Here is an 18,105-nt window from a genome sequence, read left to right as displayed (position 1 = left end):
GTAGGTCAAAAACATCTGGAGGGCGAGTTTGAGGAAGCCTGCCATACACACTTAATAGAGCTCTATCAGCAGTAGATTTACCTATTCACATCAGTGAAGAAGGACATTTTTTTTAAGCATAGTACCAAACAATCTGAAAAATGCAGAAGGGAATTAGCACGTTCAATACTAATTTTCTTTCTACTCATCTTAAATGACTAAGGCTGCAGTCCTACAGACCCTGGGATGGCATCCCTATAGGATGTTTTGGAACCTCTGAGAGAGAGAGAGAGAGAGAGAGAGAGAGAGAGAGAGAGAGAGAGATGCTCCCAGAGAGGAAAGTTGTCTTTATGAGGGCCCTTCCATGTTGACCTGCCCAGTTCTTACAATCTCTTCGTAGTGATGCCACCTTCTGTGGTTTGCAGTCAAATACTCTACCACTGAGCTATACCCCCACCTTCTGTGGTTTGAAAGGTGGCAGCATGTGAAAGGACCTTCTCTGTGGTGGCCCTCAGGTTATGGAATGACCTCGCTCCAAAACTGTTTCTTGGGTGCTGCCGCTGTATGCTTTTCAATAATTGGTCAAGATGCACCTCTTTACCCAGACCTTTGCTTGAATGGGTATCTCCCCTTCTCTTACATTGCTGCACACAGCAGTTATGTGCTACTGTTTTGTTACTCTGATATCAGGGGTATAGGTGTGGGTGTGTTTTTTAAAAAAATTAATTGTACAGTGTTACCTCGGGTTACATACGCTTCAGGTTACACACTCTGCTAACCCAGAAATAGTACCTCGGGTTAAGAACTTTGCTTCAGGATGAGAACAGAAATCGTGCTTCGATGGCGCAGCGACAGCAGGAGGACCCATTAGCTAAAGTGGTGCTTCAGGTTAAGAACAGTTTCAGGTTAAGAACGGACCTCCCGAACGAATTAAGTACTTAACCCGAGGTACCACTGTACATTGAATTTCTTACAACTGTGGTATTTTTTATTTTATTTTTTGCAATTTGCCCAGGGACCATTTAATGAAGGGTGAGCTATAAGTACAAAGAACTAATAAGTAAATAACTAAATCATGGTTGAAATCAAAACTTCTGGGCACAATGTTGAAAAGAAGGATGAGCTTCTTTTGCGGAATTAGACGGCGGCAGCCAAAGTGGGGGGAAGAGTACTGTTCCTGCATTGCTCTCAGTCTGTGACTCATCTTCTGGGAGTGGGACCAGATTGTCTTCTTGTTCCACTTGCATGAGAGGGAAATGAATCCTGAGCAAAGTCAACATGCTGCCAAGTGTGTGTAAAAGAATGCCAGCATCTGTGGTCCATTCTTCTAAATTGCAGTCGAGTGAGGTGCCTTTTGTTGTTGTTTGTTTAAAAAGGAACAGCCCGCATCTTTAAAAAAAGAAAGAAAAGCTCTCCGACTTGTATAAGGTGTTTTGAGGAGCTTAAGGAGATCAGGAGGGGGAAACAGGTTTCAGGGACGTTTACAGGGTTGGACTTGGGTTGTCTTTCAAAATATGACACTCTGTGCAAAGCCCAAATTTGGCACCTCCAAATGGATCTTCCCAATTATGGATCTTCTCAATTTTCCATCCACTCAGCTCAGTGCCCCGTGCAGGGAACCTCCTACACCACCCTAAATCTGACGCTGACATCTGGGATTGTGGGTGGAAATGCAGTGCATTATTGCCCTAGAATATGCCAGGGACTGGGCAGAGGAGGAATGGTGGAGACCGCCTCCCCAGCCTGACCCTTCTAGAGAAGAGGAAGACAGTTCAGAATTACAGCAGGGGGTTGAGGGAGGTCACAGCTCAGAGGAAGATGAGGGGGAAAGTTGGGAAATAATGGGAGAGGAGGAGGAGGAAGAGGAAGCACCAGGGGGTGACAGCTGGCAGACACAGTGTCTTTAGAAAGCATTCCAGACCCCACCCCTCTCCCAGAACCTGGTGAGCCTTGAAAGTAGGAGAGCAAATAGCTCAAAGGCAGAGGGCACTTGTCCGCACCCATAGATCAGATGAGAATGACTAATGAGGAAGTGGGAGAGGGGAGAGACGGGGGGACAGACACTCGGGACAATGCCATTATTCAAAAAGCTGGGTTCTAAAGCCTCTCTCTGTAAATACTGAATAAAAAGCGGACGTTAAGAAGCATTTCCTTGTCTTTGTACGTTCCTGGGCAACTGGCTGTGGGAGTTGCTGGCAGCCTCCTGACAGAATAACAAACCCTGCTAAATCTGAGCTCATGATATAGGTACAACAATTCTCATGCTGGGATTTCACTTATGGAAGAGCGGAGTGTACAACTACATAAATAAAACCCTCAGAAATGCCACATGCATTTCTCACATGGGTGAGAGAGACAAGTTAAACCTTCCCTTCCCTGCTGTAGTCTTGAGGAAAATCTGTCCTCAGAAGCTGCTGTAGTGGAAGAAAGAGTCTCCCGCTAACAGAAATGGGAGATTTCCCTCCCAGGGCTAATACCACCTTCAGAGAAGGGATCTATCCATTAGCAAGGTAATAAAGGATTACATTAAATTCAGATAATTATCACATTGTGTTTTTAATAGTCTGTTGGGAGCTGCCCACAGTGGCTGGGGCAACCCAGTCAGATGGACGACATATAAATAAATAAATTATTATTATTATTATTACATGTCCAAGTTCAATCCCCAGATGGGACAACTGCATATTCTTGCATTGCAGGGGGTTGGATTAGACGACCCTCATGGTCCCTTCAAACTCTACAATTCTATGAATCTATGTGCGTGCACACGCACACAGCTGATGCAATTTGCATTTAAAGAAGAACCTGTGCATTAAATGCAAATATACTTCTACTTTAACTTCTGTTTTGTCACTCTATTAGACCAGGGGTTCCTGCTAAAGAGTTGACTGGAATATGTGCACCATTTCTTCACTGAAAGGGTCACTTGAGTATCCCACATTATTAACAAACTTCACGCTCATCCATGTGCGTTATTTCAAAGCGATTTATTTCTTATTTGGCCTGTCTTCATTAAGATAAATAAGCCATGCTTGACAAATGGTATCATCAACCTAACCTGAATATTATTGTTTAAAGATGCTAATGAAGGTACCTTTTTTTCAAAAAGAAAAGGAAAGTAGTAGACCTGAAAGTTTCCCCGCTCAAACAAATGAGTCAATGTATGCAGAAGAGGCTGTGCGGTATGTTGTTTTTATTAATGCTTTGGGAAACTCTGCGCTAATAAGGCCTTTTGTTACAAATAAACAGGCTATTAAGTAACAACTGGGGTGGCGAAGCTCACTGTTCGTTTTAGCTCTTCTGTTTGTGGATGCAGTGAAATTATCAGGCAGTGCTTATTATGGCTGACAATTGCCAGGACTAAATTGTAGATGATTTTTCTCTCTCTCTCTCTCTCTCTCTCTCTCTCTCTCTGCTTTTCTGGCTGCTTTGACATGCCTGAGCCAGGATGACTCCTCCTTAGATGAAAACCCTAATGATGATTCCCCAATGACAGAAATGACCAAGACTTTATGGGGCCTCCTGATTCCAGCACTATGCCAGGCATAGCCAGCATCTCCAGAGAAGTGACAGCAGGCCCATCCACAGCAGGAGACCCATGGAGGAGGATCCTGAGTGGACCACAGCGGCTCTCACACCTGCAGAACAGATGGAGGAGGTTGACTCCTCAGGGAATGCCCGGGTCAGAAGACTTCGTATGTCTCAAGGTCCAGAAGAACCAGGCTCTTTGGGAATAAGAGGCCTCTTCAGAATGAAGAAACCTTGAAGGCTGAATCCAGGCAACCAGGTTGCATAAGCTCCTCTCAGCTAGCTGAAGAGTATAAGAGTATAAGCCCAGGTCTTTAACAACCCAGTTTCGTCTTCTGACTTCCTCCCCTGACTGATCCTGTGCTACTGACCCCTGCTAATATTTTGCTTTTGAAAACCTACCTAGTTCTACATTGCTTCATGTGCAATGTCACACTTGCCTTATGACCGCACCTACCTTTGGACCTCAGCTGCTCCTTAGGACCCTGTATTTCTAGGTTGTCATAATAGCTGACTGCAACCTTTATCCACTGGTGTTTAGGCACCCTGTCCTGGGGCTCTCATTTCTCCTTTGGCTTTGCTCAGGGACGCAGCAGAGTAGAAATCCGTAATTGAGCACAGAAGCAACAACAGCATACGCAGTGATATGGTGGTGAATTTCGAAGTGCCAAAGCTCACCATGACAGCCATCCTAAGCATCCCCCCACAAAGTGAGTCCCATAGCTATGTTCTCATGGAGAATCCAAAAATGCAAGCCACTGTGTTGGTCCATTATTATTATCACACGCCAAAGAGCAGCAGGACAAAGTACCCAACCCTATTTCTTGGGAGCAGCAAGATTGCATTCCTGTGCAAAGCTTCCCGAAAGGAAGCACCAGCACTTCCTGGCTCCACTTACCGCTGCCTGCATGGGTTCAAAAGGCATTGGGCAAGGGCTTCTGCTTGCATAATGGGGCTTCCCCACTCTCCTCTCCCCGTGCCCCCCCCCCCAAACTTGGCTGGGTAGGATTGGGATTATTGCACAAGAGGAGGGGGAATAACATTCCATGTGGCAAGCATACAGAACGTTTGTAACAAGACAACGTTGAATTCTGCACATTCAGCTCTAGCAAGAGATCTTCAGCCAGTCGAAGCATAACCTTTTAGCTTTTAATTAGAAATGCAGGCTTTTTAAATTAGAAATGCAATCTTGCAAAGAGGTGTTGCCATTTCGGCTGCCAGTACGAAGGAGGAATGCTGTCAAAGGAAAGTATACAGCCCCTGCTTGATTTTTTTCCTCATTCTCCGACTTCCTCTAAGCTAATCTATTATCAACAAACTCGAGAGTCTCATTGTCATCACATTCACTTGCCAGAGCGAGGAGAACACCATCAGTTACCCTGGCGTTCCGGCAGATGACATCATCGCTCCTGCTCTAGCAGAAAAACCCTGGATAGAGATGTATTCCCCTTCCTTTATGCCTCTGAGCATACAGAGGGCTACAATAAACCAACATGAAAGCAGTTTGTTGGGTGTCCTATCACATACGAGGGACGTATTGCAGATCCCTTCTCAGTGGTTATGTAGCTCAGTAGCACATCACATGCTTTCAATGCAGAAGGTCAAGGTTTGATTCCTAACATCTCCAGTGAGAAAAGATCAGGTAGCAAAGAGCCCATGCCCCTGGTCTCTGCTGTCACACTGCTACCATCTATGGGGGGAAAATAACACTTGAACGCTTGCACTGTTGGTGGCTCAAAAATATGAGATTCCTGTATTGCAAGGGGGTTGGACTAGATTGCCCACAGGGTCCATCCCAACTCTACAGTTTTATAATTCTATGAAAGGATGTATACAGCAACAGGGTGAGCATCAGTGTTCAGCTGGTCTGTCCTGGACGCTTGGATCAGGAGTGTTCAATGGTATCCAACTAATGAGTCCCATCAGTGCATGGATTTGCACTTGTGCAACAGAACTTTCCCCCTTTCCTCCATCACACCCACCCCCCATGATATCTCCAAATCTGCTCCAGAGGGTTGGGAGAACCCCTAGAGCAGATTTAAGGGGGAGACATAGGGGTGGGAATTCCATTATGCAAGCAGGAATCCTTGTGCTGATGGGATGTATTAGTTGGCTGGGGAGTTGGGTGGCGCTGTGGTCCTATAAACCACTGAGCCTCTCAGGCTTGCCAATCGTAAGGTCAGCAGTTCATGTGTGTGATGGAGTGAGCTCCCGTTGCCTTGTGCCAGCTCCTGCCAACCTAGCAGTTCAAAAGCATACCAGTGTGAATAGATAAATAGGTAGGTAAATGGCATTTCCATGCGCTCTGGCTTCCGTCACAGTGTCTCATTGCACATGATCCAGAAAAACTGTCTGCAAACCAACGCCGGCTCCCTCAGCCTGAAAGCGAGATGAGTGCCACAACCCCATAGTCAAATTTGACTGGACTTCACTGTCCAGGGACCCTTTACCTTTACCTGTTAGTTGGCTACCACCCTTTAGATGGAATAATGTGTGCCTTTTTCCCACCCGAACCCCAGAAAACAGCTTCAAATCTACCTCTCCCCCCCCCCATTCATAATATAATTTTTGTGTGGCATTTCTGCTGCCAATTGCATATAAAGGCATGGACAATTAAAAACACGGGAAAGAATTCAACATCACATTATGTCCATCATTCCATCAGGGCAAAGCATTGCCAGGTGGAACAATCTACCCTACATTAGGTTCTAGGGGTTCTCCTGACCTCTTCCCTCATGAACCAATGTTGGGGGTGCAGAGGGAGCATGGGGGGATAAGGGGGAGGGAAACATGAGTCTTTGTGTACGTTTCTGCTGTTGAGACTCATTTCGTTCATGATGCTGCTGCCTATTTGTACTTATTGCTCTAGCTGAGACACCTTGAAGAAGTGATATATTCCAAGAATGCACACAGACAAAACAGTGTAGTCCTCACCTAACAGCTGCAAAAGACTCCTGCGAATTTTCAGAGGCTTATACGTTTATGGTTTAAATGCCTTAACCAGAAAAGTCAATTCAATTCATTTAAATTACAGGCTTCTTCATTTGCTCCACTGAATGGTAGCAAAATTGCCTGGTTTCTGTTTTGACCTTTAACTAGGGTTGGATGAATCTGTCAGTTTTGTCTTCTCTCACATTTCTCATTTTTCCAGTCTCATATTTTCCCATGGGTTTGTGGATTCTTTGAAAAGAAAAAGTCCTTCTGAATATTCGCCCACCTTTTATTGCTCATTTCTGTATGCAATTTTGCCTAATGTGCACATCTTTGCAAGCAGTTTCCCTGTGCTTCATGCATTCTCGTGTGTTATTTGCACCAACATATGCATTTTTATCCACCCTTTCCCCCAATACATGAATCTCTGTATGCGCTGTTTGGCTGGAGAACTGAATTGCAAAATTCTGAAAAGTGCAAATATAGAAGGATTATTGGGCGGCATATTCTATTGGGAGGTGGAAAATAGGCACAGTCACATCAAAATGCAAAACAAGCCACATTTCACCCCCAGGCCTACCTCCTGAAACAATATTTTGTCACCACTCCTTGCTACATGCAAAGACGCCCAGCAGGCAGCTGCTCATGGCTTGCTGAACTCCTCTAACTGATCTCTGGAAAGAGAACTGCAATGACTGAATGATGGGCAGCAATGAAATCATCAACACATTTGGCTGTAGCATCAAGTGTGAGTGCAACTCCTTGGCAGGAAAACCAATGCTGTTTCACTGCAGAAACTTAACAAATGGATATTGACAGGGTCAAGTAGGAGTGCGAGTCCTCTGTAAGCTTCCCTGTTTACCCGCAGCTGCTTGGGTTAGAGGTTTGACTTTTTCTCCCTTCTGCGCAGCTGTTGCAGATAGACACTTGTGGAAGACACAGCCGGATAGTTGGGGATACAAGCATGACTTACTGCATATGATGCTCTGTGCAGGGCTGCCTTTGAAAATGTTCTGGAAACTGCAGTTGGTCCAGAACAAGGATGCAAGACACTTTGCAAGAGTGGGATGAAGATGATAGATAGATGATTGATGAGAGAGAGAGATAGAGAGAGATAGAGAGAGAGAGAGAGAGAGAGAGAGAGAGATGATAGATTAGATAGATAGATGATAGATAGATAGAGAGATGATAGAGAGATGATAGATAGATAGATAGATAGATAGATAGATAGATAGATAGATGATAGATAGATAGATAGATAGATAGATAGATAGATAGATAGATGATAGATAGATGATAGATAGATAGATAGATAGATAGATAGATAGATAGATAGATAGATAGATGATAGATAGATAGATAGATAGATAGATGATAGATAGATGATAGATGATAGACTCTTTATTTGCATCAGCCACTAACCATAGCAAACCTAACTGTAGAAAATACATTTTGGGGGTTTATATCAATAATCAAATAATAGATCTTATTCTAATTGCCCCCGCTAAAAACCTTGCAGTTTTTGCTGTCATCTGATCATCTTGATCTGCTAAAAGAAAGGACACAGTAGCAATGGTTGAGCAACCCAGCATGGACAATAATAGATAATAATAACCTCCCTCCTGAAATCTTTATAAAGAGTGCGAGCCAGAATGGGACAAAGCATTTTGACCATTTTATGCCTGGGCTTTGTCAGCTGCACTGGCTCCCAGTCTATTCCTGGCTCTGTTTAAATGGTTGATGCAGCCTTTGACCTGCTAAACAGCTTGGGATGATGCTACCTGACAGACCCACACCTTCCACATGTTATCTGCTTGTGCCATCAAAAGTATGAAGAGCAGGATTGCACGCCACTTCCCAACATCCCTTGATGATTGACTTTGCTGGCTGAAGCTGATGGAAGCTGGACTCAGAAACATCTGGGCAGCCCCAGATTCTCCATCCTTGATGTAAAACATATGTCCCTGGTGTGTTCAAATGCTGCCTGGTTTTCCGATGAAAAGAAACCCAAGGCATCTGTTATGAAATAACAGGTAAGCTTAAATGAAAAATGTTTAAAGCTGGAAGAAAAGCATAGCAGCTCATTAGCATAAAGGAAACATGCCAACATTATATAGAAGCACTTTTATTCCTTAGCTCTGTAAAATAAATTGCTGACCTGTGGTGTTGAAAGGTGGATTGAAAGCAATTTGCAGGCCAGAGAAATCTGTACATTCTCACCTCCTAAAATATAGGTGTAAAAGATTGCCACTGATGTTTCGGAACTTCAAAACTCCTGGGTGAAAAGTGTAATTTGAAAAGAGCTGCTGTTAGCATCATAGTGCACATTTGTGGCTGCCATTTGCTGTCCTGTTAAGAGTTCTTTGGAGATATATGCAGTGGTGAACTCTGGCTTTCAGTGCACATGGATGCACATTGTTTTAATGGTTTAACCATTTCAGGTGCACTTTGCCAGCTAACTCAAAGGACAGCTGCTACAAGTTTTCAGTAGAAACCAGCTGTGCACACCACTGATTGGCTAGTACTTGCAACATCAGAAACCCACATCCCACCTGCAGAGAAATGTTGCAACAGTTTTTTAAATGACAAATGTTCATGCTTCACTTTTTAAACAATTACATGGATAGCCCATCTGAAGATCATGGAGGGAATTGAAGCAGAGATGACTGAAATCATTGCTTTAATCTCTGGTCAGTGCACTTTGTGCAAGCTGGGCTCATGCTACGTGAGAAGAAACAACAAAACAGCAAGCCCTGTTCAAAGGAACGCCTATGTGCTGTGCACATTTTGAGGTCCTGTTCAATTCTGAAATGGATGTGAGCTCTCTTTATGAGAGAAGATATGTCCTATTAATTTTTCCTTTATATGTCACTCATGCAGATAACTCCATGAGCTAGGACAATAGCCCCAACTGACGCTTCCTTCTCTTGTTCTGACGCTTCCTTCCTGATATTTCATAAAACCAGTCAATATGCTGCCATATGTCTGACCTGAAGCTGAGGCTCCAATACTTTGGCCACCTCATGAGAAGAGAAGACTCCCTGCAAAAGACCCTGATGTTGGGAAAGATTGAGGGCACAAGGAGAAGCAGATGAGATGGTTGGACAGTGTTCTCAAAGCTGCTAACATGAGTTTTGACCAAACTGCAGGAGGCAGTGGAAAACCAGAGTGCCTGGCCTGCTCTGGTCCATGGGGTCACGAAGAGTCGGACACAACTAAATGACTAAACAACAACAACATGTCTGACCTGTCAAATATTCCCTTTATGTGATTTTAAAATTGACCATTTAAAAAACAAAAACAACTAAATGAAGAATGCCCGCCCACCCACCCATCAAAGTGGAGTCCTTGAAAACAAGCACAAGTAACTGAATTATCGGTGGTCATTTGGGGATGGAACTGGACATGACCAGACTTCATTTCTGCCAAACAAAACCAAGTCTTTTTCCCTTTTCTTTCTTGGAATACTGAAATAGGCCTTCACTTGAATCCCTTTACACATGGTGGACTACTGACAACCGTGTTTACCCAAAGCACTACTCTGTGTAATGGATGATGCCGTATGTTCTAGTTGTTGTTATACTGAAGAAGAATCTTGCTGAATCAGATCAGCAGCCCATCTAAGTCCCATGCGGTATTCTCACAGCCAGATGCTGTAACATCTTAACATCACATTATTGATGTTTATAAAATAGAAACCGGGTGCTGGCCAATAAGATTTTTTACTTATTTCTATGTGAGATTTCTTGACCGTGCTTTCTCGGGGGCAGACTGCAACTGGTGTGTGTGTGATAAAAAAAATAAAACAGTTACAGTTATGAAAACAAGTAATGCTGTTCCAACCAGGCAGAACAGTATAGATTTGGTAAAAGAAATGGGTTCCACCCCAAAAAAACCCCACCTTAGCAGGCAAAGGCCAGAGTAAAGAGGTGTTCAATGAAGATGCTAGATGCATCTTTGTGAGGAAGGAATTTCACAATTTAGAGGCTGCCATAGATAAAGCCCAATCCCGGAACACCGTTCCCCACACTTCCAACAATGGCAGAACCACCAAGAGAATCTGGTTAAATTACACTGGATATATTTCCCAAGTGTCAAAAAAGGTTATTTATGTATGCCACTACCGCAGCCCGTGTTTCGTTAGCCCAAAAATGGAAACTGAGCAAGGTCCCAACTAACGCAGAATGGCAACTTAAGCTGATGGCATATGTGCATCTTGCAGACCTAATATAGAATAAGAGAACAAGACGAACATACATTTAGAGAAGACTGGGAAATGTTTATTGAATATATGGGGGGGGGCGTTGTATACACTTGAAGACGTTGGCAGCATTAAGATAAATTCAACAGTGTAAATAAGTTTTGATGGATGTAATAATGGAATACTGAATGGTTTAGTTTATGTAAAATATGCAGGGATTTATGGTATGCAAAACAAACTATGGAAAGAGAAGAAGGGAAGTCACTGATATTTTAGGATGTTTAAATGAGCATTCCAAATCATAAAAAAACAGAAAATTTAATAAAAATTATATTTTTAAAAAAATTACACTGGATATAACTGAATAACAATAAAATATCATGAACAAAATTCTCTAGATGCCAGCCAAAAGGATGAGCTTCAGGGATCTCTTTAACTCTAGTTGGAACTTGGAAGACTGCCAACTTTGGGTGGGGCATTTGGAACGTTGAGAAAGTGCCGTGGGCGTCAGTCACAACATGGCTGTTGTAGCTACAAGCTGTGGATTCAGCTTGTGGATGTGTGTCATAACTTAAAATGGCTGCTGTGGGGAATGTGTGTGTGTGGCGTAACGCAAAATGGCTACCACATCTAAAACAGCAAGGGGAAAAAACAGAATGCCCCCCTACACACACACGCCAGCCATCCCAACAATGCTGGTTATGGTTTGGAAGACAGCTATATCAACCACTACTTTGCTTGCTCACCAAAATAAACTTTTTACATCTCTCCTCTGTTCGAAATGAAAAGGAAGGTGGGTGCCCAATCTTGGCATCCAATGAAACATAGCCATGTTCAAGGGTGTGTAAGTTCAGTGTAGGAGAATCCAACCAAACCAGTTGAGACTATTCACAGGAGCCATAGGAAGGGCTGAGGGGTACATTGGAACCTTCAGCCATCATGTTGATGACCCCTGATGTACAGGGTCGTCAGACTTTCAGAGTCCCTAATCCTGAAGCTCAAGCTTGGTGATATGATGGGGTGGTCGACATGTAGTTCAGACCCGATATTTTGCAGGTCTTATGACACACAGATTGCAATCATGGTTTTAGTAATAACAACAACACCCCTTAGAATCAACTTGCAATGCTAATAAGAGAAAATATCCTTATCTACCTTGAGCCCATATCACATGGATAAACCTGGGTTTGGTAGCAGTAAGGGATGCCTTGGTGTATCACACATGTTCCCAACACCGGATTTCAAAGACCATGCTCTTCTGCCTCCATTTCTTTAAAAAACACCAAGTTCAGTAACTTGTCTTTCATCTGCCTAACATTATTCACCTGATTTTGCGCAGAAGGTTCAGAAATGGCACTTTTTCTGGATAAATAGCCTAGTTCCCACTGGGACCTGTTGTATAGGGAGCAACATAAAAGAATGAGTCCAAGAATAGTAAACTAGGAGGGGGTAGGAAGCACAAGTTTAATCTATACTTTCCCAAGCTGCTTTCACTGAATCTGAAATTCCCTTGTTTCCTTTCAAGTATGTATTTTCTTTTTCCTGCTGTTAACCGTGTGGATAGGATCAATACCAGTCTTTCATTCCCAGTGTTTGAAATCACCCCCTTCCTACAACTAACTCAAAACAGCGGATGCGAATGATGGCAACACCTTTTGACTTTAACCTCAAACCTTTGTCACAACAATGTTCCTTCATGATCTATTCGATTTTGTAGTTTCAGGACTTCAAACTGTGGCTTAAGTCACAGTCATGTCTGTGCGTCTGGTGACTCAAAACATGAATGGCCTCTATTGAAAAGTCTTGAGTTCAAGGGGATGCAAGGACAGGGCTTTCTGTTTGGGGTGTTGCAGCCGCTGATGTCCTGTTCACACACTGCAAGTCGTCACTGGATGCTGATGAACCTGCACCTGTGAATTAAGCCTTTGTCATCATGCTGAAAACAGGCCATCAGACAGCCAATGATAATACAGAAATGGGTGCACCTCTTCAATGGGAGGTTCATTCTATAGAGCAAAACCTTTGGGCCCAACAAGCTTCCTCTGAAAGGTACAGTTTCTCTATGAGCATCCTTCCATCCAGGAGGACCATGCCCACATCCAGTTGAGTTAAAAATGTTCAGTTTGGTCTGTTGCTTCCAAGTTGCCATGTTCTCTTCTGCCCATCCACTTTTTTGCCCATGGTTGTGTGGCTGCAGTAGGGTCAGGGTGTGGTAGTTTCATTGCCCCCTGTTTCTCATAGGGCCCTTTCCTCCACTCCACCCACACCAGGAGACAAGTAGGAACCATGGACCATCTTCTGAGATTATCATGTGCCAAATTAGATGGATAAATAAAGATGATGGATGGATGGATGAAGATGATAGATAGATAGATAGATAGATAGATAGATAGATAGATGATAGATAGATGATAGATGATAGATGATAGATGATAGATGATAGATGATAGATGATAGATAGATAGATAGATAGATAGATAGATAGATAGATAGATGATAGATAGATAGATAGATAGATAGATAGATAGATAGATAGATAGATAGATGATAGATAGATAGATAGATAGATGATAGATAGATAGATAGATAGATAGATAGATAGATAGATGATAGATAGATAATGATAGATAGAGATGATAGAGTCATTAAACACTGAACATGCCTCTCTTGCACTGTGCATTAAAAACTGCCACTTTCAGTTCTTTCCTACTTGAGTATACTTTCCTAGATATATCTGCATGCCCCAGGACACCCATGCTCACTACGGGACGACTTTTTTCTCCTGGTCACATTGCTGCTACCCATCCAACCCCAAGCTAGACAGCAAGTTTCTTTTGGGGAGGTTGGACAGTCACACCCAACTCTTTGGAAGGTGCATGCGTTACGATGCCAGTGGCAGCTTCCCTTTTTGCCTTGGCCGATGCAAAGCAAACCACTCCGAGACACCCTATGCAACCCTGTCGATTCCATCAAATTAATCAGTCCTCAAAATCAACCACCAAATTGATTGTATTTGAGACAAGTGGCTTGCCAATGCACCCAATGGCAATGCATGTTCTCAGAGACAGCATTCAATGATAAAGGGCAAGAGCAAGAGAAGAGGTGGAATACTCACATTCCTTTGAGCCGTTGCCACATCTTCTCCGTGTGGCCTCCTATCGGATACTTTAAAGGAGCGCTCTCCATGCCCGGAGTCGTCTCGGTACCCGTGGAGCCCATGGCCATCAATGTCCAGCCAGTGGTGACAGAATTAGAGTCAATCTCAGCGGCGAGGAGGAAGAGTCTTCTTCAGTTTGGCACACAGACCAGAAGATCTGCACATGTTAGGCAGCAGCTGCTCTCATCTCTCTCGAAACCTATCAGGATTACAGAGCAGAGGGGAGCTTCTGCCTCAATTGCTGATTCACTCGGCTGGCCAAATCCACACTCTGGGCTGCCTGCCCCCTTCCCTCCGTGCCAACTCAGTCCCTTAAGCACACAGCTCTCCTGACCTCAAGACAGATTAATCCATGCCAGTGAGGCAGCAAATGTACCGCCAACCGTTGATGCTCTCCCCGCACTTGTCTCTGGTTCGGCTCAACTGCTGGAGTCCTGCGCACAGAAGCGCAGCTGTCTCATTCAAAATGTGCAGGAATCTCTGGCCACGCCGGAATCAATGTGAGCAACTAGAGTGGTCCAGGAGAGGGAATGATTTGTGCGCTCGCTTGCTCGCTTGCTCGCTCGCTCACTCTCTTTTTCTCTCTGCAGTTCACAAAGCAGGGTGCAATCAGGAAGCAGGTGGCTGGAGCCAATCTGAAGTCCGCACCCTCCTTAATCAAGGGGGAGCATCTGCTTAAGCGTCACTGCTTCCCCTTCTCTGCGTTGATCCCGAATTGCTTCTCTGCAAACAAAAGCACCTCTCAGAATGAATAAGCAGAGCAGGCATGGTTGGTGTGCACGGAGCTCCTGCATAAAAGGGAATGAGAGAGAGAGCGCGCTCCACAGGTTGCCATTGAAGGAGTAGGCTCTTAATTGCGACTATTCGGCTTCTCCTAGCAACTCCGCACAGTAGATTACTGTCAAACTAACCCGTTGAAAAAGCAGCAGCTGCAACACAGTCTCCTCAGTGACTCCACTGGGATAACAGCATGTGCAGTTTCAAAGAGGGGAGTGGGAAAGAAATCTTGGGTGCTGAGTTTTAGTACCCGCTTGCTGGGGCAGGGGGCTGGGGGGGGCAGTATTATTAAGTCTGCAAATAAAAAGCCAAGTGATTGAGAGCGAATTCTTCTGCCAGTCCTGAAGCAGAGCACCAACCCTATTTCTCTAAGCCAGCTCTGGGCTTCTGGCTGCATAGCCAGCGCTGTGAAGCTGCTGGAAGAGGAAAGATTGCAGATCTGTTTCCTGTCACCTTCTTTGCTCAGAGGTATACTTGAGAATTGCTGGAGGCTCAGCGTTAGACTAGTGGTCTGGCTGGACTTGATTTTGGAACAAATAGTGGCAAGTTCTGTTTTATCAGAACATGAGCACAGGGAACAATCATCTGCTTCAGCTGAAGGTTTGGGGAAAGTCACAAAATTTATCATTTGGGAAACTCTTCCAAACGTGGGAACCATTTCAGGGAATCATTCTGTTTTCATAAATGAAGATGCTTCTACCAGTTTAGATTATTTACAACATCTACTTCATTTATAGAGGATAATTGCATAACTTGCAGTTAGGGATGGGAAGAGGTTAGAGTCAGTTCTCATCTGAAAGCAAACCTAGGTAGTTTGCACTTTCTGTGCCTTGAAATTTGCACTTCTCCAAATTTTGCAGTGCAGTTCTCCAGCCAAGGAAGACTTACAAAAATGGATACCCTACCATAAAGTGTGCATAAAAAGGCATTTATTAGTGAAAATAACATACAAAAATGCATTATATAAGCAAGATTTGCATTGCAAGAATTCACACATTGGGCAAAACCGTGTAGGAAATGACACATATTAGGAGAAATTGTCACTAAAATTCTAGTGAATTTTCATGATGCAAGCTAACATGGAAATGTAAAGAACTGAATTTACAACTGGAAAAATGAGAAACTGTGAAACCATTTGCCCACTGCTACTTACAGTACTTTGGAAATCCTCATAAAGTAGCCCAGTATTATTTTCCCCATATTGCAGTGTGGTGGGGAGTGAAGAAAAGAGACTGAGAGAACAGAGGCTCTGAAGTCAGTCCAGAACTGAATGAAATTTGGATAATAGTTTTCAATCTTGATACACAATCAACACAAAACCTGCTAAGCCTGTCATTTTACCAACTATCCAGAATCCGTATATGGAGCATGTTAAAAACTAAGCATTTCTCTATCCTATTGATTTCAGCAGATGTATTTTATTTATTTTATACATTAATTATTATATAAATGCTTTATCCGTTTATAAGGGCATTTTAAAACCACCAGCTCATTAAGCTACCACGGCCATCTTCAAAATGTAATAAAATCACACAGTTGTAAAAGGCAGAATGACCAACCAATGCTAAATCAAATTAATTCTTGAAAAATGCTTGATGAAACAAATACTTTTCCAGCAAGCAGCAAAATACCATGATTATAGGTGTGTGTCTGATTTCAGTTCATAGGTGCGTTACTCTCCCAGAGATACCAGTTGGAGGTAAAAGTGTCCCTTTGCCTGGATCATTATAACATCAGGCGATTGGCAGGTGGCCCTGTGGTGATTACCAAATATGATCAGTATATTTCTGCACTAGGCAATTTGTTATGCTTTTGAATGGATAGGAACAATATTCAGGGAATAATCTGAAGGCCCACAATACCATTCAGCTGTCTACTTCAGCACCCTAGTGACTCAGCTGCACAGCTGCAAATATAACGTTTTAAGTGTGTTATACAAATGTGCCACTAGATGGCGATGGTGAGCTAATGGCAAATTCAATGTATATTTTTAAAACTATTTTTTTTAAAAAGCATCTTCACAGCTTTTTTAATATGTGTCTATATTCCACCTGGGAAAGAAGAGAAAGATTGTGCCCACTGTTAAATGGTAGGGCCAGCACTCCATGAAGTCCTTTTCCTCTCTAGCCCCTCCGGCCTCCATGGTCCGTTCTGTCTTTGCATCTATGGGCAAGTCAACTGCATCAGATCGGGAATCCATGGGGCAGCACAGATAAACAAGTCGGGTAGCTACATGGTTGGTACCCAATCCATGGCGTCATGTATCAGGGTTGTGTCTCAGAGCATCCTTCAACAAAGAGAGGCCTGAGCAGGACATTCCAGTGACATCAGGTGGCGGTGTTTGGCCTGCACAATTTGAAATCAAGCCATAAGGGCAACAGCACAGCCTGCCACAATCAGCTTGCCAAGCACACTGACAGACCTTTGTACAGGCCTTTGAATGGCGGTGCCTGCAACCCCGTTTTGAGGTCATATGACATTAAGATGTAGGGCAGGTGGGTGTGCCTTGGCCCCATAGGCCAAAGGGGAAGGCTTGTGAAGCCTGGTTAGGCCCATAGCCACAGTTTCTCCACCAGTGGTGTCGATCTGCTGTTTGCAAATTTAGAAGTTTCACAAATGGGGAAGTATTTTATTCTAAGAATGTGGAGGTCACGTTCTCAGCCTGCAAAGTGGCTGGAGTCAGCAATGCGCTGCTGCATCTGTTTTTAAAGATATGCTCAAGAAACTGAACATATTTTAGAGTTTATTTTAGGAAAAGAGAACATCAGCATATATGAACTGTGGTCTTTTGTGGAAATGTTATCAGTTCATTGCTGCCGACTGCTAAGAATTATTGTATAAGATAGCTGTTACAGCAGATAAAGTATATATTGCATCATTGTTATTGTTATTACAGCTATTACTTTATTCTTTTTCTATTGTTGTTGTGTTGTTGTTGTTGTTGTTGCTGCTGCTGCTGCTGCTGCTGTTATTTCTTATTATTTTTATTATCACTGTTTCAGTAGTGTCCTCCCTGCCTCCTATTCCTACCCTTGGGTCTCATTGACAAATGGGATGTTTCATTGATGGGGTTTGCCCATACAATTATGACTGTGATCAATTTCTCATTCCCCTTTAGAATAGGAGAACTAATTCTGTCTTTGGGGTTTAACTTTGTGATCACAAGCGAATCACAGCATTTCACAAGTGCTGTTAAGAGGGAGCACCACAGAGACGTTTTTAAAGCCCAAACTGTGTTAGCTATCACCCACCCACATTGCTTCACACTTACATTTGCATTGTTTTGCCGAGGAGGTAGATTGAAGCAGGGTGGGAAGAAATGATTGACAAGCTGCAAAAACCTATCAGAACCTGTTTGCTGAGGTCATTTAGATTGAAGCTACTCAAGAAATTGAAAGAAATAGAGGGACAGGTTTAACTTTAAAAACTCACCATTTTAGCTTAGTTATGCCATAATATATTAGCGCGTATGTCTAGGAATCTCTCTGAAGAAGCAAGATAAATGCACATTATTTCATCTGTAGTATTTCCT

The 18,105-nt window shown here is 43.3% G+C and overlaps 1 protein-coding gene across 2 annotated transcripts in view; it reads right to left on the bottom strand.

Annotated features, from left to right (window-relative positions):
• Nucleotides 1–14,588, bottom strand: part of PDE1A (phosphodiesterase 1A) — a 156,158-nt gene extending 141,570 nt beyond the window's left edge. Inside the window, exon 1 of one of the 2 annotated variants that reach the window (XM_083496395.1) lies at nucleotides 13,755–14,588. In XM_083496395.1, the coding sequence (XP_083352521.1) occupies nucleotides 13,755–13,864 (110 nt within the window). In that variant the 5' untranslated portion in view covers nucleotides 13,865–14,588. The remainder of the gene's footprint in view (nucleotides 1–13,754) is intronic. The other variant, XM_083496398.1, reaches the window with a different exon arrangement.
• Between the last annotated feature and the right edge of the window lie 3,517 nt (nucleotides 14,589–18,105).

Source organism: Podarcis liolepis (genome assembly GCF_965112155.1).
Source record: "Podarcis liolepis genome assembly, chromosome: 1".
Taxonomy (NCBI): Eukaryota; Metazoa; Chordata; class Lepidosauria; order Squamata; family Lacertidae; genus Podarcis; species Podarcis liolepis.
The sequence above is the reverse complement of the archived record's forward strand: the minus strand, read 5'-3'. Positions and strand labels throughout refer to the sequence as shown.